This window comes from Cynocephalus volans, chromosome 16 (assembly GCF_027409185.1).
Source record: "Cynocephalus volans isolate mCynVol1 chromosome 16, mCynVol1.pri, whole genome shotgun sequence".
Classification (NCBI taxonomy): domain Eukaryota; kingdom Metazoa; phylum Chordata; class Mammalia; order Dermoptera; family Cynocephalidae; genus Cynocephalus; species Cynocephalus volans.
Window position 1 is genome coordinate 57,046,523 of NC_084475.1, and position 23,631 is coordinate 57,070,153.

The 23,631-nt window shown below is 37.3% G+C and overlaps 1 protein-coding gene across 1 annotated transcript in view; it reads right to left on the minus strand.

Moving 5' to 3' along the window:
- The window catches only part of TTC39B (tetratricopeptide repeat domain 39B), a 124,741-nt gene that overhangs the window by 12,287 nt on the left and 88,823 nt on the right, over positions 1–23,631 (minus strand). The window contains exons 7-17 of the mRNA XM_063080465.1: positions 21,651–21,718; positions 18,696–18,760; positions 13,707–13,812; positions 12,254–12,319; positions 10,590–10,698; positions 9,959–10,026; positions 9,809–9,868; positions 8,158–8,319; positions 7,446–7,537; positions 3,967–4,093; positions 977–1,085 (exon numbers count right to left, since the gene is read on the minus strand). Coding sequence (XP_062936535.1) covers positions 977–1,085; positions 3,967–4,093; positions 7,446–7,537; positions 8,158–8,319; positions 9,809–9,868; positions 9,959–10,026; positions 10,590–10,698; positions 12,254–12,319; positions 13,707–13,812; positions 18,696–18,760; positions 21,651–21,718 — 1,032 coding nt within the window. The remainder of the gene's footprint in view (positions 1–976; positions 1,086–3,966; positions 4,094–7,445; positions 7,538–8,157; positions 8,320–9,808; positions 9,869–9,958; positions 10,027–10,589; positions 10,699–12,253; positions 12,320–13,706; positions 13,813–18,695; positions 18,761–21,650; positions 21,719–23,631) is intronic.

Here is a 23,631-nt window from a genome sequence, read left to right on the forward strand (position 1 = left end):
TATCTTGGGATAAAACCTAAGTGATCTGGCATTGATAAGCAATACATTTATGGCATCGTTTATCAAAAGATAAAGCCTCTGTTAAACATATAGATTCAGAAAACGTCAGAGCGAGAAAACAACTTTGCATATCATCTGGTCCAACAAATAAAACTGAGGCGTGTTTCCCAGAATCTGATGGCTGCAGAGCTGTAAGCCCAGGCTACCCGATTCTTCCTCTCCTGTGGCAGCCACTTCCAATAAATGGTGCTTCCAGTAAACTGGAGTGGGGCCTCTAGCACAACCAAAGGTGATGAGTAAAAAAGTAAATTGTGATAAGATTTCAACTTGAAAACGAACAATTCCCTGTGTCTGCAGAAATGCACGCCATTAAGGAGCAACTAGGAGGCATAGAAAGGGGCACAGAAAACTGGAACCACAAGAAGTGCACATTTTCCTTGAGCTGCTCTAATACATGAATGCCTGCCATCTTCCCTTCAGCTTTTTTGGTAAGTTTTAAGATATAATTCATGTACCACCCATTAATTCACCCATTTAAACTATACAATTCAATGGTTTTCAGAGTTTATAGAAAAAGACAGAGTTGTGCAACCATCACCACAATCAATTTTAGAACATTTTTATCACCACCCCTCCCCAAAATCACACCCTTTAGCTATCACCACCCCCCCACCCTGTTCCTTCATCCCTAGGCAACCACTCATCTACTGTCTATCTTTATAGATTTGCCAATGCTGAATCTTTCATATAAATGGAACCCCACAATATAAGGGCTTCTGTGACTGGCTTCTTCTGCTTAGCCCAGTGTTTCCAAGGTTGCTCCACGTGGCAGCATGTATCATCCCTCCCTGCTACTCCAGCTCTTTTGTCCTGGTGAAGCACACAAATTAACATGGGCAGATGTGCACAGGGAAAAGATAGGAGAATGGCAATGGAGCAGAGACAAAGATTTCTGAGGATTTACTCTCATCCTTACCTTCATTCTGCAAAGCTGCCTCAGCCTTTTCAACAGTTACCAACAGATTTTCACAAAGGTCTTTTCTTTTGCTCACTATTGAAAAACCATTCCAGACATACATCATTTCCTAATGAGGAAGAATAAAAAACCATTTGCAATTATGTGAAGATATTCAATGTCCTTTATGACCACAAGACTACGTATATGTGTTTTGCCTTGGTTGCTAAGGATCCCAAGACAATATTTAAAGATCATTTTTTCTTAGCTTTCTTCATTTGGGGTTTAGCCATATAATATCCCCTTCTCTCATTTTATTATATGCTTTTTGCCTTCTATACTGTGTAATTCAGTATATATACTATGTTTCTACTGAAAAAGTAGTTTAGTCATTCATTTAACAAACACTTAAGTTCCTACTGGTATTCAGTTCTTTTGGGAGATAGAGTATAGATACAGAAATAAATACTGTATAATATTTTAAATTGATACTAAAAACAATTCTGTTTAATGTAAATTTTTGTTGTTACTTTTAAGGAAAGGAAAATATTTTTAAATGTCTGCCAGTTGTTTACATAAAATGTTTCCAAGAATATCACTGGAAATGAACATTGGACTATTTTACTGGGCTCAGGTTCTTTTATATCTTAAAAACACGTGCCGGTCCAGTAACACAATCCAATATGCAGAAAACGCATTCATTTAAAGGCCATATGGCTGAATGACAGCTCCTGAAAATGTAAACTAATGATTTCTTGTTGCAGATCATATTTAATGGGCTAACAGATGAGGAAAAAAAAATTTTTTGGACCAAAAGCAAATGTGCTTTTGCTTGGAAATATTTTTCTAATGTTCCTGATAGTGCAGTTCTTATTTTTGAAGGGTATGAAATAAGCAGGATAATTAGCATCTTTTTGGAAATTAATTTTAAAGTATAATAAAGATAATTGCTTGAAAAGCCTCTTACCAAGGAAGCAGGGAAAACAAAGAGGACAGTAAAGTTACCTTTATTTCATGGCCCTGAAAACTAAGATCACAACACTCTTCCTTTCATTTTACAAGTAACAATTTCTTAGCGCTGATAGAGATCAACCCAATAACTTATGGAATTTTTTTTAATTAATGATGATGCCCTTAAAAAATTTTTTTGACTGATGGATTACTTTTAACCAGAGGCAAGCTCATATCTGAGATTTTATGAAAAATAGGCTTTTGGTATAATTCCTGGGTACCACCAATTCAAGCAAATTTCCTATACATTCTACATCCACAGACCTGGACAAAGAAGTGCAGCAAGTTCATCTTCCTTAAGATTGTTAATAATCACAGCAGGATGGTTATGTACACACTGGTATCTAAGTACTGGGGCAGAGAAAGAACTATGATGGCTACAGATTTTTCAGAAAAGTTCTGGGAGACAGAAAGAAAACATTTCCCAGTGCAGATCACTTGATAAAAATGAGTCAGGAATGGAACTAAAGCTGTAACTGGTAAAGCAGGAGCAGGCTCTTATGTTAGCTGAAAGAGGGGGGTGTTTGGTTATTTAGAATTTGCACAGTGTTCTTGTTTTTTTCTGTTCCTAGATGTGATGACAGAATGGTCACATTTTTGTCTTGCTCCATCCAGCAGCCACAGAACAAACTTGTCTGATGATGTTCTCTGAGGATGTTTATGTTAAGTAGGGAACACCTGGGCCTACGTGCCAGTTACAGACTTGCGCCTCTATGACACTTGTAAGGGGTTGCATTTTTCTTTCTCATGTAAAAAAAAAAAAAAAAAAAAAAAGCTCCTGTAAGTCAATAGTAAAACAATAAAAACTTGATGAAAAATTAGGGAAGAATATGAACAATTCACAAAAGAATAAAAATGAATAAACACATGAAAAGATGTTCAACTGCACCAACAGGGAAGTGCGAATTAAAACAGTCATACATTGTTGGTAGTGATTTAAATTGGTACAGCTTTTTTGGAGGGACATTTGGTATATATACCAAAATATTAACTGCATATACCCTTCAACCAGGAATTCCATTTCTAGAAATCTTTTCCAAAAACTTATATGCACATGTACGAAAAGAGGATATTCATTGTAGCATGTTTGTTACAGTAAAAACCAGAAAAAACTAAAGGTAATAATTAAACAAACTCTGGAATTCAAAAGAAAAAGAGATTCAGGAAACCCCAGACAAGAACTGCATTCATTGGCTTGCACTGCACAGCTGATAGGCAAAAACTAAAGCCCCAAAAGAGCCACAGTAATTTGATGTGTTCAGTATTTTTTTTTTAAAGATTTCATTAAGAAAATTTAAGTTGAAATTGTGTTTTTCACAGAAGCTTCACTTCAATGGCAGAACAATGAAGAATGTGAGCTCAACTTGAGCTGCTGAACACAGCAGCCACTCGTCAGCTGTGGCTTTTCAGCACTGAAATAAAGCTCATCCAACCTGAGACGTTTTCTGAGTGCAAAAGACACACCAGATTTCAGAAAATTAGTACAGTATAAAAGATTGTGAAATATCTCATGAATAAGTTTTTATCAATTATATGTAGAAACGACAAAAATTTGAATATACTGGGTTAAACAAAACATATTCATAAAATTAATTTCATGTTTCCAAAAGTAATAACTTTTTTACCATGGCTATTAGAAAAGGTAAAATTACATTATGTTGCTTGCATTACAATTCAACTCCAACGACATCAACTTCTCCTCTCTCTGCATTTCTTCATCTGTAAAATGAAGTTTACAAGACTACACTCATAGAATTATTTTAAGAATTGAATGATATGTTTTAAATAGCCATTTCATAATGCCTGGAATATACCAACTAGTTGAAAAACATCAGCCACCATTTTCATTATTTATTAATATATTTATAAATGTTCACCTTACAAAAACACAATGGTTTTTTTAGGTGATTTAACTTCACAACCAAAGTTAGATGTGCTCCCTACTGCTGTGAATAATGTATTTTTAGTATGCAAACAGTAAATAGAATAAAAGCAGTTACCAGGACAGGCAAGGTGAGCTTCACAGGTGCAGGCAAGGAGGCCGAGTAGCGTCGAGCCTTCCTCACCGCAAACTTCTCAGTAGGGATAGATTTACCAGCAATTCTCTGCTTCAAGCCATCCACCTGTCTGTGAAGAGCCCCAACCCCAGTGACATTTCATGAGAACACATACATTATTTACACCTGTGGTTTTCAGGCTGTGCTCCACAGAGCAGCAGCAGCATCACCTGGGAACATGTTTGAAATGCAAATTTCCAGGCCCTAGCCCAGACCTACTGAACCAGCCACTCTGTGGGTGGGACCCAGCAATCTGGAGTTTCATAAGTTCCCCCAGGTGATTCTAATACACACTAAGTTTAAGAACCACTGATTAACACATATTTCTTTCTAGTCAACTTAGCTAATGTCATAAATCTACCAAACACAGTCCAGGCAATCTATGTATAAAATTGACAATGTCCTTAAGAAATCAGGAAAGAGTCAAAACTATTTACTTACATTGTGGATACTCAAGAGAAAGGGAAGAAGGTACACTGGTACATTTCCTGCTCTTGTTTGCAAATACGAGTATGACACAGATCTATAAAATAATGTGGCTCAAAAGACAGCCATTCATTAATGTATAATTTGAGAAAATGTTTCCCAAGCATGGGTGATTTTGGAAATAATCAGCTCAGGACATGCACCATGTTTACAAACTTCTCCAAAAAAATTCTAAGGAATTCCAACATTAAAATTCACAAGCACATAAAAATGAGAGTATGATGGGGAGACTACATATTCCTGGGAACACTCCCATGCAGAATTTTATGAATGCCTCATACGAGTTACTGAGAAAGGATTTAAGGAAATATCCAATTACATCACTGAAAGAAAGAGTAAAATGAAATAACAGGAAAAAAAATCCACTATGAGACAAGTTTGTGTTAGGTTGTTTCTGGACACAATATGGGGCTATGGATTTTAAGCCAGAATTCCTCGTCATTTGATGTTCTGTGTGAAGAGAACATTCATTGTTAGGACTCTCCTCTCACTACCCGACAACTGAGATGCTGTGACAGAACAGACCCCAAGCTTTCTCCTGAAAATAAGACCGATTACATACAGACCTCACAGGAATTGTTTTGATATGGAGAAAATGTAATCTGAAGTGGAGAAAATAGAGGGAGATTTAAGAGACTTTATCATACCTTAATATTCCATTCTATTAATTGTTATTCGTGTGAAATGAGGAAATGTATTTTACAGTGAGAGGAGGCAATTATCACACCATGGCTTCTACTAATGTCAACTCTACAGTTAGAATACACCGTTCCATTTTTAAGAAAAGCTTTTAAAAGGGAATTGAAAAAATGGCCCTGGTCATACCTTCAAACTTGTTCTGTCAAGCCTGAAGTTTCAGCTAAGCCATTATTTCTCAAAATGTGGCCCACAAAATACAGTGTTCCAATCAAAAGGTTTTGTCATCAATTATGTTTGAATAACCTCGGGCACCCCTACACTCATCCCTTAGACCACTTCGTCACCTGTAACCCTTCTCCTACCTCAGAGCACAAACCCAAGCCCAACGCCCTCCAACACCACTCTCTCCATCCTCATCTGGCTGTTCTATTAGGATTTTCCGTCCAATCCAGCAACCTCCTCCTCTCTCTCTGTCCCTCCATATTCCTGCTTAGAGTACCCTATCCCCTAATTACTGCATGCTCTGGCCGATTTCCTAAACTCCCTGGTCTACTGCCTAGTCATTGCATTCATCTGGCAAAAACCCAACCCTGGATGAAGCTCATATCCATTTTCTCTGCATCTGCACTGACAGCAGATTGGTATCACTATAAATTAATAATCACCCACCTAAATGGGCCCTTGCAAGTGCCTGCCATTCCTGCTCCTGTATTTCTCTCACCACCTCGCTGTCCCACTCTCTGCAACGAGTTCATTCTCCACCCTCCTCAGCCCTCCAGCCCTTTCCCTTCTCTTCCACTCTCAACAGATTGAAACAGAAGCATCCGTTGTAGCATCGCAAACTACAACCCATAAGCCTACCCAGCTCACACCTACTCTGTACTCCTTCCCTTCCAATCCCATGGAGGACCAGGACCTGGCCCTCCTCCTATCTAAAGCCAATCTGGCCACCAATGCTTTGGACTCTAACCCCTCCTGCCTTCTCAGAAACCTTAAAATGTCAATTACCCCAATTTCTTGCTTATACAAGCAACTTCTCATTCTCAATTGGATACAACAAGAAGCCAATCATCTGCAAACCACGAAGTGGGCCTTCACCAGAGACCAGATCTATAGACATGTTGATCTTGGACTTCCCAGACTCCAGAACCATGAGAAATAAATTTCTGTTTAAGCCATGCAGTCTACGGCATTTTGCTATAGCAGTCTGAACTAATATAGTCATTCTCCACATTTCTTTTCCTTTGACCTATATTTACATATATAAAATGTAGCATTATGTCCTGTCAATTATCACCTTTCTTTTAGTTTTTTGAATGTGCAGTGCTCCTTCCTGCAACAGGGTCATCCCCTCTCATGCTGTTCCCTTGCTCTGAAACTGCATCGCCATGACTCCCCTGCCTTAGCAGCTCCACCCCATCTTCAGCCTTCATCGCAACCATCATTCCCTAAATGCTCTTATACATAGATGCTGAGGGGAAAAAAATCAGTCACGTGTTCCAATTTTGCATTTATCTGTGTGATTATTTCATTGATGTCTGATTCCACAAGGCTATAAACTCCACAAGGACAGGGTCACACCTGTTTATTTAGCACCTAACACGGTACCCTTCACACAGTAGGTGCTTAACAAAACGGTGACAAATGGATAAATGTATGGACTAATAAATACTGGTCTAAAAGTTAAATGGATGACTTCTTAGCAGAGCTTCTCAGAATCTTTAACATACTAATGAAAACTAAGGCTATGTCATACTGTGTTTCTTAAGTTTATCTGACCAAAGAATACTTTTAATTCATAGCAACAGTTAACATCTTTGGGCAACAACAGCAATTTAGGAAACCATGTTCAAAATGCAGTAGCAAAGCTCCAATAACAAAACATTTCGGGCCGAGCCCGTGGCGCACTTGGTAGAGTGCGGCGCTGGGAGCGCTGCAACGCTCCTGCCGCGGGTTCGGATCCTATATAGGACTGGCCGGTGCATTCACTGGCTGAGTGCCGGTCACGAAAAGGACAAAAAAAAAAAAAAAACATTTCTACCAAAACATAAATAAAACAATGTGTTCTCAAGATTCCCCACAACACCGGCATATCTGCAAAATCCTGCTAAAAGGATCACATTTTGACTCTTGGCTACCTGTATTGTTTTGAAGGTTACCATATCAAACAAGCAGAGAAATTAAAGAAACATGAAAGTGAAGCATGAGAAAGCACTAAGGAAAAAAAGATAGAAGTTGTATTTGGATGCTCATTTATACATCCAGGGTCTTTATTACAGAAATAGTGTCTTGCTTACCTGAATAAAGTTACCACATTCTCATTAATTGCTACTACATCCTCCTCTGGAAGCATACTCAAAATTGCAGCTTTTATGAACACATATGTTGCCTTGAGGAAAAGAAGAAAAGGAGCTTGTTATAGAACATCCGTAGGTACATGACATTTCTACTTTGCAAACCGGGAATGACCTACAAAACTTCCAGATGTAATAAAAAGAGACATCGAAGAAATCAGAGAAAATGAAGTCTTATATTGCCTGCTCAAAATGAGAACAACACTTTTCAATTAATTTAGACTATTTTCCTATTATACAGCTATAACATTCAAGGGTGAGAAAATGGACAGAACAAACAAGAGATAATTATCTCATTCCTCCCAACTTCTCACAAATAGATCAGAATTAATTATCACAAAAAGCCTGGTCACCAGAGCATTGGGAAGTCTATAAAAAAAATGATCAAGACTATTGATATTTAATAACTTTAAGTGAAGTTCGTCTTTAGAGGAAAACTCTCCTTGTTGAAAAGAACTCTTTGGATGGATTTTAAAGCATGTTATGCTAAAGATGCACCTATAAATAGTTATTATTTCATGTACATTTTCTCTTTTTGTGGATCTAAGTTGAGAAAAGTGTCAATATCACACTATTGAACAAACAGTCCTAAATGAAAATCATCCTGGCCACTTATCAGCCAACAGAGGACATTAGTAGAAGGGCTGCACTTTACCTTGGACCATTTACTCTCTTTGCAAAGCAAATCTGAATAGTAATACGCCTGCATCCAGTTTTGTTGAAATATATAAATCCACATTAGCTCCCAGTAACAGAGATGATGGAACTGCTTCCATTCTTCTTGAACTGAAACGCATTTTCGATATGTCTCTTGTGCCTATAAGTCAATTGCATAAAGCTGATCATCCAGATATTAGACAAGGAGATAATAACCTAATGGAAAAATACATAAAACACTTTGTACAAAAAGAACAAAACTATCACTCATTAAACCACTCGATATGTCCATAGGTTCCTTTCTTTATATACAATAATACAGTTAAGTTCGCTCTCTTTATTGAACATTGTGAGGGGGCCCTGGCACTTTATAATGTGGGAATGTGGGAAATTCCTTTCCAAGGAAGATCTAAAATGCATAAGTCCTTTAAGAAAAGCCTGGCAATAATAAAGTTCGAACTTCCACAGGGAAAAATACACCTTAAACAAAGTTACAGGCACTGGATAGACTGAGAGAAAATATCACTACCTACGTAACCAGCAAAAGATTTACCCCTTATCATAAAATAAGGGGTATTTTATAAAATCCTTTAAGAAAAAGACAAACAACTCAAGGGGAAAATTGGCAAAGATATAAAGAGGCAAATCAGAGAAAAAGACATACAAATGTAAATTACATATGAAGAAACTTGTAAATTAAGCAATATAAATTGAAAAATTAGATTATCGTTTGTCAGCCATCTCACTGAAAAAATTTAAAAGATGAACAATGTCCAGATTTGGCAAAGAGCACTGGAAACAAATATTCTCATATCTTTACAGGAGTTTAAGTTGGAACAACCTTAAGTAAGGAGGGCAATTTGGCTGGATTTATCAAAATGCAAACATCTTTTGACCCAGAAATTCTAACGATCAGATTCTATGTTATATAAATTCACCTGTGCACAGACATGTAACACACAATAATGTGTATAACAGCACTGTTTGTACTGGCCAAATATCTATCAACAGTGGACCACTTTAATAAGTGTAGTATATCCATCCCATGAAGAAGAGCCCAGCCATAAGAATGAGGGAGATTTAGATATACTGACCTGGAGAGAGATCCAAGATGTATCGTAAATAAAAAAGAAATTTCACAGTGAAGTACAAATGTTTGATCCCATTTGTATGGAAGAAAGTTGCTTGTGAGTGTGTTTATACAAAAGTCGCCTCACTCTTCTGCTTTGGACCCCAATGATCCCTTCTTCACGGGAATGAGTGAATAACTTCCTCTGATGAGGAGCTCACATGTAGTACAGTGGGGTTACATCTCACACAGGGGCTGATTTCAAACTCAGTGTGTAATGCAGAAATTGATAATAGTCAAAGTTTCAGAAAATCCCTTAGACAGCCCACCTCTTACTTTGTATATTCAACCCTGAATTCCTCCTGTACTTTATGTGTAAATGTAGACTATAGTCTGTAAACTACTATACTATACATATATAATAGAATATATACACAAATTAAAATTTGGGCTTTTTAATCACATTATGTTTTCTTTATTTTTTCTAGTCCACATAGCTGAATTTACTTATGTTGAAAGAGCATGATACAACTCCACCGTACAGACAACTCCCCCAAACAACTCCTCCCCAATGAATTACCTCTTCAACATTCCCTTTCAGCAGCTCTATTCGGGCATGATAAAACAACATGAGTGAGCCCTATGGAGAAAGGAAGAAAAGACACTCTTCAGCAGTCAGTGCTGGTTGATTAATTATGGCCGAGACATACACTTGAAATACTAAGCATACATTTGGAAACTGCTGGAGGAAGGGTGCAAGGAGACTCTCTGCTTCCACAACATTCACTTCTCCTGTACCTAGAAATTTAACAAGAAAAGCCTCAGTCTTCATGAAACATGGGTAATATTCATAACTCTCTCAATTGCATTAATTTCATTATATATAGCAAAGACCTATTCGTGGAAAAGATGAAAACTGGGGGTTTTTTGTCATTTTTACGTCTAGGAAATAAAGACAAGTCTCATTTATGACTTTAGTCTAAGAAAGCTGTAGGATAGACAAATTCTTAAGAATGGAGGTGGCTGTATTAGCTTCCTAATTGAAATTTCTGGTTTTAATAGCAATATTAACTTATTTTAACCAAAAATTTAATTTTCTGCAAAAATGAAATATAAATATGCTAACATAGATCAATTTCTTAATATAGAAATTTTAGCTGAGAACAGATGAAAAATATTCAATGAAAGAAACCACTCTGTTCCCTCTGCCAAATGTCACTATGACAAATGTCACTATTTTCCATCCTTACTCAAAAAGAATAAATAAACATTTATGGATCTTAGTGATGTTTCTAAATTTTTACATATTCGGATTAAAGATAACCAGTTTTCAATAAAGCTTAACGTAATGCAGACCTTACCGAGTATTAGGGAGATGTAAGTATGGAAAGATAGGATGGTTAAGCAGCAGAGTGGAGACCTAATGCTTCTTCCTGATGTGCCTTCCCGTAGCTGCAGCAGACCCAACTCCTGTGAGAATTAAATGTATTTTAGAAAGAGAAGAGCACGATTGAAAAATTATACTCAGAAACCTCAGCATGTAGTCCATATATCCCCACCCTCTACGAAGGTGGGTTTTATTTTTTAAGAGCTTAGAATGGTGGTAATACCTAACTAGAAACAAACTTTACACTTTAAACTGGCATATGACAATCTCACAAATTCTTTTATATCATGTGATTCTAGGGAAAGAAAAAGGCAATGCTCATTTCACAGAAATGCTGCATTTCTCTGATAAAAATACTAATTAGTTAAAACATATTGAGGATCTAAGTGCACAGCCCTGTGATGGGTATGAGCAAATATGGTTCTGTCTTCAAAGATCTTTGCATCAGATAGGAATTACAGTACTTGAGCACAAGATTTTATCAGAATAGGACAAGTGCCATAAGAAAGATGAATAAATGATTCTGAAAGGTAGGACTAGCCGAGCCTCTCCAGGCAGTATACGGGAAAGCTTCGAGGAACAGATGAGATTCATCTCAAACCTAGTGAGTGCAGAGGCTCTTGGGAGAACATTTCTTGGGAGGAAGCTGGTTGGGGACGATATCCAAAACAGAGACCAGCAGAGGCACGGAAACAGAGAAGCACAAGGCCTGTGTGGGGAACAACATTCCCCAGGGGAGCAGGAGGACTGGGAAAGTGAAAAGCAAGGGACGGGAGGTTGGAAACACTGGCTGGCAACAGAACATGGGGCCCGAGGCCATGCTACGGTTTGCATGTTATTCAAGAGGCACTTTGGAGCCCTGAAGGAATAAGGTGGAAGAAGGATGGCTAAGGAGAAGAGTGACCATGAAGTACAGAGCCAGAACAGACAGAACATATCACAATGGGATAAGTATACAACAGCTTCTGAAGAACATGGACAGTGGAAAAAGAGGAAAAAAATATAGCTTCTTGTACCTGTTTTTTACATATTTCTCAAAATCTTTCCCTTGACTATCAGAGAGAGCCTTTGCCATGAGGCAACTCTTATAACTGCATATTGAGTGTTAGGATTAATAAATGTTATATGCTCTCTACAAAGCAACCACTACAGAGATTTAATGAATAAAACTCAGGGAAAACAAATTTCCTCACTTAGTTTCACAGTAAAAATACACAGAAACCCAAAATACCGCAACTATGTTTGATCCATGCTACTTGATCCATTAGAGTCATAAAATGTTAGACAGAAATTTATCCTTATTTCTTCATTTTACAGAAGACAACTCTGGGGTCACTAAAATGTTAAGGAAGCATACTTTAGCCACACAAGAATAATAAAGATCGAGTAAGCAGCAATCTTAGCAAAATTGTAACTTTTAATCCCAGAATTTAGGTAACAAAGGTGAAAAATTTGAACTTTCAATAGAAAAACCATGTCTAACTCCTTAAAAATATGATCGAGGACCAATGGCTCTTTATTGTCCTGCAAACTAGTTGCCATAATTATGCTAGTTATCAGGACATGTTGTATTGTCCTCATATTCAATAAATAATGTTTATCTTCCCTGTCAAAAGTAAGATAAAACTAAATCTGTACCCTGTTTCCAGAAAATCCAATAAATTCTAGTAGTCTGATAATCCTTGCTGGTAAAAGGGATAGCATCTGTAAGAAGAAAAAAAACAAAACAAAACAAGTATACTTATAGATTAGCATACCTAACTATAGACAAATATTAAACTCCAAAGAACTTAAAGTTTTAACGCTTCAGTAATATGAAAAATGAGAACGAAGTTTAAAACTACTAGATATGTCTTAATTACTTAACATACTGTAATGATTACTTATGAATTAATCTCATTTTGCTATGACAATGAAATGAACCTAAAAACTTTTGAAAAAAGGAAAAAAAGCCTGGCCTCTCTTGGTGTCTCTAAAGAGTACTGGCTCAGCTCCTTTTACATGAAATGACACAGTGCTGAGAAGGCAATCCCTCGGTGCCTGCCTCCAGACAAGGCTTCTTATAGCTTCCTTCCCAGGAAAGCAAAAACATGTTGATTTGATGTGACAGCAGGCACCAGCTGGAGGTGGACAGCTGCAGCACTACAGCTCCTTTCTGGGCCATCCCTGAGGGACAGTGGTGAAGGGAATTCTCCCAGTGGGCACAACTTCGGGCAGTGCACCTGGTTGTGTACTTTGCTTGGAGGAGGAAATAGCCATATGTGTGATCATATACCGATTCACGGGCTGTGCTTGGCTAGAAGGTCAGGGACTTGGCGGGAACATGGACTGGAAAATTGGTGACCAGGACATCTGGGGAAGAGGTATGTAGATAGATATCTCTGAATGGAAAATGTGAAGATATTTGTGTCCCATGTGAATGTTCATGAAACGGTGACCTCAGTGGAGGAAGGTTTTAATGATCAAGTGGATAGGATGACTCATTCTGTGGATGTCAGGCAGCCCTTTCCCTCATCACCAAGTCATCACCCATGGGCTCCTGAACCAAGCAGCCATGGTGGCACAGGCACTCATGTATACAAGTCTCTTCACCACTTTATTTTCCCAACAGTTCCAATCAAACCTTAACAAAATTTCAAAATCTCTAAATAATATATTGAAATTTGACACATCTTCTCAGATGCTTTATCTCCCCAGAAACCATCAAAAATCATTCCTCAAGTTATAATTGCTCCCTCACCTATTTTCAATTCCAGAGCCACAATTGTTTTTACTTATTTTTCAGACACTGAAATGGAACTGGATTCCAAGCTCCTTGTTATCAAAATCCTTCACAGTCCATTCAGCGTGCTACATGTTGCCCTTACGTTGTACAATCCAAAGCTACTCTCTGAGTATGAGCCGAATTTTACAACACACACTGGCCAAAGCTCCCAGTGGGTCACAGCACAGGAAAACTGGTCCCACTCTAGCCATTTATTAATCCAACCCAGTAGAGGTTCAGGATGAGGTTCAAATGCAATAGAGAAGGCACTGAAAACCTTAGGTTCTTCAACAAAAGCTTCTGGTTTCTATATACTTATTTCCTTACCAAATTAAAGGCCCCTGTTCCAAGCTTGACACCTCCTTCAAACTCATAGAAGAATTCCTGCTCATGTTTATTCTTCTGAATTACATGCAGGATAGAAAGACATTCTCTGGATTGAAGGGAAAAAGTTACAGTGTAAGATTACCATGATTCTGAAAATAAATATTATATCAAATTTCACACTCACACACCATAAAATAAACATGATTGGCTGAAATATTACAGAATTTTAAAATAAATGATACTGTACTTAGTTTACTCTTAAGGCAACTGGGTAATAATCATTAAGGAAAAAGGAGACGCCCATTTTTACAGTGTTTAGCCGGACCAATCTCTCTGGGCTTAAAGAATGCGAGGGTTCAACCATCAGCCAGCACAACCGGGGAGTCACAGGACCACAGGGCTTCGATCTCACAGCTTCCTGGCAGTGTTTTACAGGAGACTTCCTGAGAGTGCTCAGTTTCTCAGCTGCTGTACACACTTCAGCAACCCCACCTTCCACCGAGGAACTGAGATGCTACTGGCAGAAAGATGTGAATTTCAGTGTGATAGCCATGGTCTCAGGCAAATTAGCGCTTGTGACTCGGAAAGACTGAAAGAGGAAAGCCGATGCCATCACAACTGCCTCATGTGTCCTATTATTTTTTCCTGCTCCATCCAAACTTTCCAATTTCTCGCTTTAAGCTCTTTTCTATGCATTTCTCTCTTTCCTATTCACACCATCTTCAAAAGGCAAATAACAGAGAAATGCAAATTAAAACAATGACAAAGATATAAAAATTGGTAATAACCAGGAATTACTTATTCAAATGACAAATATATTTTTTAAAAAGGGAATAAGGAATAATCAGATACCATGTGTCACTTGGCGTGATGCAACTACATAAAGCATGCAACTTCACTTATGATGTGTTCTAGCCAAATACAGTTAACCTGAACCTAGCAAGCCTGTGGACCTAACTTCCAGTTAACAAGAAATACAAGAGGCCAAAGGAATCAATGTACTCCCACCAACCTATGAGCATCCCACTTTGTCATTGCCCTGAGCCATTATATCACAATCCATTTGTATTTTTTATTATGGTGTATTTTGCCATGATAAAAATGTCAATGTTATTGAAACAACAAACTGTACCCCATAAAAATGTACAATAAAATAAAATAAAAAATAAACAGTCCCTTCCAGGTTAAAAAAAAAATGTGAGTGTTTATTTGGTCAAGTCATTCTATCTCCATGGTTTCTGATTTTATTTCATGCTTTTAAAGGTCTTTGAAACTGACATCATATACCTACTAATATTACTTCTGTGGTATTCTTCCTACAGATTCAAAATCTAAATTTAATCATGAAGTAATATTAGCTAAGTTCACGTTAAGAGATGTTCTACAAAATAGCTGGCCAGTATTCTTTTAAAATGTCGAGGTCATGAAAGACAAAGACTGAGAGACTCTTCTAGATTAAAAGAGACTAAGGAGTTGTGACACCTAATTGCAACATCAAGGATCCTAGACTGGATCCTGGACCAGAAAAGGGGTATTGATGAGACAACTGGAGAAATTTGAGTAAGGGCAGTAGATAATAATACTATATCAATGTCAGTTTCTTGGTTTTAATAATTGAACTGTGGTTCTGTAGGATGTTAACATTTGTGAATCTGAATGAAAGATACATGGACATTCTTTGTAATAATGTTGAAATTATTTCAAAGTGAAAAATTTTTAAATAAAAGTCTAAAGGCCATTTTTTATCTTAGGACTATAAAGACACTATTCTATGTTTTCTGCTGGTACTATAAAAAATATTTTAATATTAAATCAATATGGAATTTATTTTTGTATTAATGGTCTTTGATTTCTAAAATGAAGTTTTCCAAAAAACATTTATTAAAATATTAAATATTTAAAGGACATATGTACTTTACATATTTATTAAATTTTAATACATATTAAATATTTATTTTTCCCCACTGTTTTGAAAGACACACACACACACACACATATATTTATTTCTATAAGAATTTTTAGTATATTTTTAATTCTCAAGTAAACACTCGTGTGCCTAAGCACATTAGCGTGTGTGTGTCTAAGCACATTAGCATGCATAAGTGTGCAGCACATGTGCACGCACACACACATAGCCTCTTTCAACACCTTGTGGTACATCCTGTTGATATATATGTCTTTGCCATTACAGGACTATTTTAATGCCTTTAGTTTCTTTATGTTTTGATGACTGAAAAACCAATCAACCCTTCAACCTTCTATATCTTCTAAAAAATATTTTAAGAGGAAATCTAAAAACAATATGTCAGTTCCCAAAATCAACTGCTCTTTCCAGGATCTTAAATGGAATACACATTTATGAAATTATTTTGGGTGAAAGTATCTTTTAAAATACTAAATTTGGGTTCTATTTCTAGTAACGGCAGGGTAGCCTATGTTAGATTAACTCTCCCACAGATAACAATTACAAACTCTTGAAAATGTACAAAATACATATTTAAAATACATTTGTAGGCACTGGAGAGTGAAGAAAAAAAGTAGGCAGAAACCGGAGAAGAGGTGAACTTTTAAAGAAGGGACTCCTCTTGAATGAACTTTACATTCATACTGTTATTCACCTAAAAGCACTCCCCAGTCTACTCAATGCAGGATGCCTAGGACTCAAACTGAATGCCACAGTCTATTTGCTTAAAACATCACAGTATAGAGTTCAAGACTTCCATCGGAGCTGTAAGGTCATGGGAAAATTTCCATATATGGGATAAGAACATAGGAGGGGAACATCAAAACCTGCTAAAATTCTACTCAAATTCTTGGCTGGTCCATGAACTATGTGATCACTGGGGAGACTGCAAGGAAAAGCAAGAGCAAGATAGCAGAAATGATGGAGCAGAGATTTCAGAAGCTCCTTCCTACTGGGAAGTAAAAGTTTGGAGTCTAAGTCTAGTCAAGTTAAATGCTTCCTAGAACAAAAATCAGCACTCTTCAGAGAAAAGATAACAGAATCCAAGCCTCTAGCATGTATCAATATCTAGTAAGCAATAAAAAAAAAAATTATGAGACATGAGAAGAAACATAAAAACATGACATATAGTCAAGAGAAAAAGCAGTCAACAGAAAACAACTCCAAGATGACCCAGACATTAAGATAATATCCAATCTGGAAAAGTATTCAAAAAATTAATGAACAGTACCTCCATGACCTATTGAACAAAATTAGACAGACTAACATGTGTAACAGGAGTCTCAGAAGGAGAGGAGAAAATGAGAATGACACAGAAAATAAATATTTTGAACAAAGAATGACCACAAATTTCTCAAAACCACACCTAGGCATATCATAGTTAAACTGCTGAGTCTCAAAGATAGAAAATAGTCTTCAAAGAAGCCAGAAGAAATGACACATTAGATACAGGGAAACAATAATACAAATGACAACTGACTGCTGATCATGAAAGATGGAGGCCTTAAAAAAATGGAATGACAGTTTTAAAGAGCTGAAAGAAGAAAAAACCTGTCAACTCAGAATACAATATTTAGCAAAAATATCCTTGAAAGTAAAGGCAAAAGTAAAGACATTTTTCAGATAAATAAAAACACACTTTGTTGAAAGCAGACACACACTACGAGAAATGCTAAAGGAAGTTCTTAGTCTGAGAGTAAGCAGGAATAAATGAAGAATACCAAAAGTGCTAAATATCTGGGTAAACAGAGAAAACAATAATATACGTTTAAAGCAGAAATTTGACACTGTATTGTGTGTGGAGTTTATAACATACATATGTGTACTAATAGCATAAAGAAAGGTAGTAAATAGAACTATACTTTTGCAAAGTTCTTACATTTTATGTTCAATGGTACAATATTAATTCTAAATTGACAGTGATAAGTTAAGAAGAATATTATTACTGCTAGAGCAACCACTAAAAAAAGAAAATTAAAAAGAGATACACCAAGAAGACAATAGAGGATTACACTGGAGTTTTTGTTTGTTTTAATTTTATTAAAGCAAAAGAAGGCAGGAAAAGAGAGGGGGAAACAGATTAGGCAAAGAGAAAAAGCACAATGGTAGTCACAAGTGGAAACATATTAACTATGTGCATCTACAAGAAATGCAATTTAAATATGAAAACAAAGATAGGTTTAAAGTAAAAGAATATATACTATGCAAAGACTACTTTCAAAAAAGTATGAGAAGCTATATCAATACCAGACAAAATAGATTTCAAGACAAGGAATATTACCAGAGTTAAACAGGGACACTTCATAATGATAAAAAGGTTAATTCAATAGGAAGGCAGAACAATTATATAACCCTAATAAGGGCCGAGCCCGTGGCGCACTCGGGAGAGTGCGGCGCTGGGAGTGCGGCAACGCTCCCGCCACGGGTTCGGATCCTATATAGGAATGGCCGGTACACTCACTGGCTGAGTGCCGGTCACGAAAAAGACCAAAAAAAAAAAAAAAAAAAAAAAAATAACCCTAATAACACAGCTCCTAAACATGAGGCAAACCCTGATAGAACTAAAGGGAGAAATGAATGACTCCAGATTCAAAGAGGGAGATTTTAACACTAAGTAAGTGTCAGAATGAGATAAAAATCAGTAACATTAAAAAAGAAGATAATACACCTTAATTGAACATTTCCATCCACCACAGAAAGTTCTATTGGGCAATGCTGATCTACAGTCTGGACCAAAGACATGTCTGTCATTTTGAATCTATAAATTGTTCTTAGGAGAGAGAAACTAAGATTATCTAATTAGAAACTATGTCAACAGCTTTATTTTCAGCTATTTTGCTCTAAAAATTGTATCTAAGCTTAAATTCTGTTTTCCTATAACACTAAATACATACTGAGCCAAAAATCAAGCACATTTTTACCAATGCCAAATTTAAAAACGTAGTCATACTTAGTTTATGAGAATTTTGAAGAACAAAGTAGTATACAACACAAAATCATTTTAAAACCACATCTTTTTAACTTACTTATATATTTGGTAACTTGTTCTAATTTTGAGTCCACCTTTGATGAAGTTGATCATATTTTCATCCTGAAAATAATTCAATTAAATAATTAGATCACTTAGCAAAAAATTTTAAAGTGTCCCCACAGTTGTGTATTTATGTGATTAGGAAAAAGCCACTATCTTTTGAGGACATAATTTTGAAATTAACACATTCTTCTTGCTTAACATCTTTAATTTTTTTGTAATTTTTCTTCCAAGTTAGAGGACAACAAAAAGAAAATATTTTTAAAATCCTAGCATTACTTTATATCACTAAGGAAGTAATCCTCACCAATTAGGGGCCATACGTAGCCCAAACCTACTTTAATAACGAGCATCACCTACTGAGCAATTTTCTTCTGGGTTCAATAGAATCCAAAATGGTTGACTCTAAGGATCTGCTCTAAGGCCAAACTTTCCAGTCCATTATACCCAGTAAACGGGACTACATTTCTTCTTTCACAGGGTACTCTAGCAGACAGTGTCTATTTAACATTGTGAATTTCATTCATACACATTTCCAGACCAAAAATAACATCTGAATTCTGAAGTGGCTGTCACTAACATGCAATTTTGTTTTGGGGGGGAAAAATCACTTCACTTCTCTTTGCCTGATGGTCATCAACCATAAAATTGCAGCAGCTGGCAGGGTCACTATTCTAGGATTCTAAGAGAATCTCTTAGTAAGTTATATCAGAAAACCACTTGAAGGAAGGTACTCTTATGTTATATATAGGTAGTGCTAATGGAGACAAGTCCTATATTTCACATTTCCAAGGAGAATGTTTTTTGAGTCTATTGACGTCAGAAAGATGCTCTGGTGTTTATTTCCCATGCACTTGAGCATCTTTCTAAAGCAAAAGAAAAACTGAATTTATTTTCCTAATTTCATTAACTACTTAAATATTTATCATTCCAATTATCATAAGAATCAATAGATACAAAATTCACAATACAGCTTAAATGTTTACCTTCTCATTCTAAGAAATCTTATGATTATACCAGTTCCAATACTGGCCAGGAAAGAATTTCTTAAATTAGATTAATATCTGCCTCAAATAAGAGCATTCTATTCCATTTCATTTCAAACACTTATTAAATGCCTATTTCACACCCCAATGCAAAAGCAACCCAACGCACTGGGATGAAGGCATGCATTGGGTATCATGATAGCACAGGGGTGCCAGGAAAGCCTCCTGGAAGCATCACTGATGAAAGCACAAAAATGATTAGGAAGTGGCCAGATGAAGAAAGACAAAGCAAATGTGAACTTTGCAAACAAAGGAAAACTCAGGTGGGAAGGCAAGGAAGCATTAAAAGTCATGGTGTACTTGGCCTTCTGCGTATATGTAACTCAGCACTGCTGAGGAATTTATTGCAGAGAAAGGAATAACCAAGGAGTAGAAAGTTACCTCTACCCGTGCCACTTAGGTATACAACACAGCCCTGTCAGTGGCATCTGATGACAACAATAAAACGGAGAATAGGGAATTTTGATGGGGGCACCAGTTTAATTTGAAAAAGCCTCCCCCATTTGTGATATTCTGATACAGAACACTGCCATAGTCAATGAAAGCTACTAAAGGCTGAAACAGAGAAAGGACAAGATTGGAGTCTCCTTTTGGAAAGGGTACTCAATTACAGAATGGAGAATGAGCTGGAAGTAAAAAAAAAAAAAAAAAAAAAAATTAGAGACACAGGGTTAGCAGGCTGCTGTGTGGTCTAGGGAAGAGCTGATGAGCACCTCTGCCAGAACAATGACAGAACAGAGAGAAAGAGATAGAGCTGTGAAATCTGTAAAAAGCAAAAGAAGTATGAATACGAAAGTGACTGGACATGGGGGCATGAGGAAGAGGGAAAAAAACCACGGATATCTTCCAGGTATTTAATTTCAAGTCCCCAAATATAAAACAAGCCTTCAAAACCCAGATTTGATTGTCAAACCTCCATTTGAAAAGCACATCAGAAAAAAAATTGGGGGCCTCTGTGACTAGCATCATGATGTTTACTGAGGCAGCAAGAATGTTACCAACTAGACTTTGTAATGTGTAGGGTTTTAGGAAACAGAGATATGAACTACACTCATTCAATTTTACTAAACCAGAACCCAACCTAAAAGGTCAACCTTCAGAAAGAGAGAGAAGCAAGCCTCAAAATAATTTAAAAGCTGGAGATTGAGGAAGATTTTCCGTTTTACAGCTGAATTTCTTTCTGTTTACAATCTCTACCTCATCTTTCCCCTTCACTGTAGCCATTACTACCACCCATGAGACCACGATATGAAAATCTTTGTTCTCTAGAAGAACTGGAGCATACAGAGACAGGCAAGGACTGACCGTAACAGTTCCTGGAGGTGAAATTAAAATGCCACATAAGAAAAGGATTCATTGTTTTGTTCAGTGACTTTTTAAAGACTACTCTTCCGAAGGAAGAAATAAAAGCAAGAAAGGAGAATGAGAATAGAAAGAGGGGGAAAATAAAATCTGAAGTATACCTGAAAAGTTTGGCTATCTATGTGAGCAGGACTGAGCTTTGCTGAAGCATCTGGTGCAAAAAAGGAATGGCCAAGAATTAAGATGCCTGCTCTGCCTGGGCAGTGCCCGTGTGCGGCTCTCTACCATCAGCAGGCGCAAGGATGAATCATCTCACGGTTGTCACGCAGAAGCACCCTGAAAGCAGGTGTGGCAGTTTCAAGGCAGCTTCTTTGAAAGGCAGTCATTCCCAGTAGACTGAAAATTCCAAATAGACTCTAAGTCCATTTGAGTAGGAATAAAGCTCTCTGGAGTCTTTTTCCAAATTTTATCAGAATGAAAAATATTTCATTACCACTCGAAGTCAAAAGAACTGAAGCACCAACATAGAATAAGCCACACTTTTCTATGCAGTACTGGCAGTCTTCCCAGCTAATACCAATTCTAAGCCAAAGGTTCATTACCTGCACAAACGTGAGTGCTGCTTTCTGCAGGAGACACTCGGCATAACAGATTTCAGCATGCATTTCCTCTATTAAAAACAAATAAAATTATATTAAGGAAAATCCCATGTCCACAGTAATTGCTCTGAGATATTCAGAAAAGACTGATAGATAAGTGAGCCCAAGAGAGACACAAAAACCTAGACTGCTTTGGTGCTTCCATAAAAGCAGAATGATAACCTCATTTCTCGGTCCTTCAGCAAGATATTCCTCAAATGTATAAAATGTTCGGGGAAGTCATCTTTGGTCCCATTCAAACATAACTGCAAAGAGTCAGGCACTTGGTTTCTGAGACTCACACTCAGCTCACCAGAGGAAACCAAAATTGAAAAGCAATTTTTAAAAAAAGGAAACCACTTATTTTTTAACTTAACAGTAACATGAAAGGTTAACACAGTTATAAAAATTATAAAAACTAAAGTAAATTTATGAATTCTATCTTGTAAAATATGAAGGTATGATAATTATGACAATGACTACACGCATTATTAACTTGACAGCAATTCTCTAGAGTTCTGTGAGAAGGAGCCGTCCTGCATGCCAACGTCAGGACTCCTCACGTAGAGAAGACCTGATATAAAAAAGAGTTAGCACTATCCCAGTTTTAGCTAATTTGATCATTTAGATATCCAGCACAAGAACCAGGCACTCACAAAAATGAGCTATGTAAAGCTATGTATATATATCCCAGGGACATGTGAAGTCCCAAAACACATGCCCTATCTTCCTAAACAAGCCATTACACTTGCAGAGATTGGGGAGACAAATCTTTGCATTTTTGCACAAACAAAAATCAGCAGATTCCTGCTTTATCCATGCAGTGCCAGATTGGTATGTTACTTAGGTAAATGAGCTTTCGGTCTTTGATAGTCTGGGTTGGAGAAAAGGCTCTGCTGTAGGACCTTGAGCAAGCTCCCTGACCCCTCTCGCTGGTTTCATTTCTAAAGTCCACTAATCACGTCTCTACACAGCTGAAGGACTACACGAGGCGCTGCATGTAGAGCTCACTGCAGAGTAAGCACATGATAAATGTAGCTACTTTCACTAAGATTACTACCCTTAGCCCAAGTCAGTGTTTTTTTGTAAAAGCTCAGAAAGCAGAAAGCATTTTTATGCCAACTAAGTGACTGAAAAATGGTATTGATGTGTTATTGGGAATGCTGTTGAATCAAACCTGATAAGAACTAGTGTTTTCTTCCACCAACACACACACACCCCACCCCCACCCTACACAACTACAACCCACTGGTTTTCATAAATTAGTTCAACTTCCTGCCATGCTCATCATCCAAATGTTTCATCTACAAGGAAGCAACTATGCAGTGAAAGTCCCCAACAGCACCCAGACAGACAGGGCCGAACCCACGACAGGCAAAACGAGTAGTTCTAGGCTGTGTGCACCCTGGCAGCATCCCCGCCAGGTCTTGGTCCTTCAGAACACCTCTCCTCAAAGTGTGCCTCTTGATTTTCCCAGTGTAGTCAATAGGACACAGACTGCCAACTTTTACTTTTACAGAGCCACCTGAACATCCTCTTCTTAGGTAACTTTGTAACAAAATGAGAACTGTCAGAAATGAACAATTATGAAAGTTTGCTCGGGAACACAGATGCCATCTTGGGGGAACTGAAGAGGGCACAAAGTCAGCACTGGTGGAGGACAGGTAGCAGCAAAGGCACGCAACAAGGAGAGCCCAGAGCACCTTTGAAAAAGGCTAACCATGCTCTTTGGCTGAGACTCAAGGTGTGTTGAGGGAGGAGAGGGCAATGAGGCTGGAAAAGTAAACTGGGGCTGAATTATGGATGACCTTGAATGTGAGTATCTGGGCTCGATTCAGCAGGCAATAGTGAATCCTTGCAGAGATCTGAGCAGAAGTGTGGATGGATCAGGGTTAAGATGCAGATGGAGAAATCTAAAAGCAGCATAAAAGATATAACAAGAAGG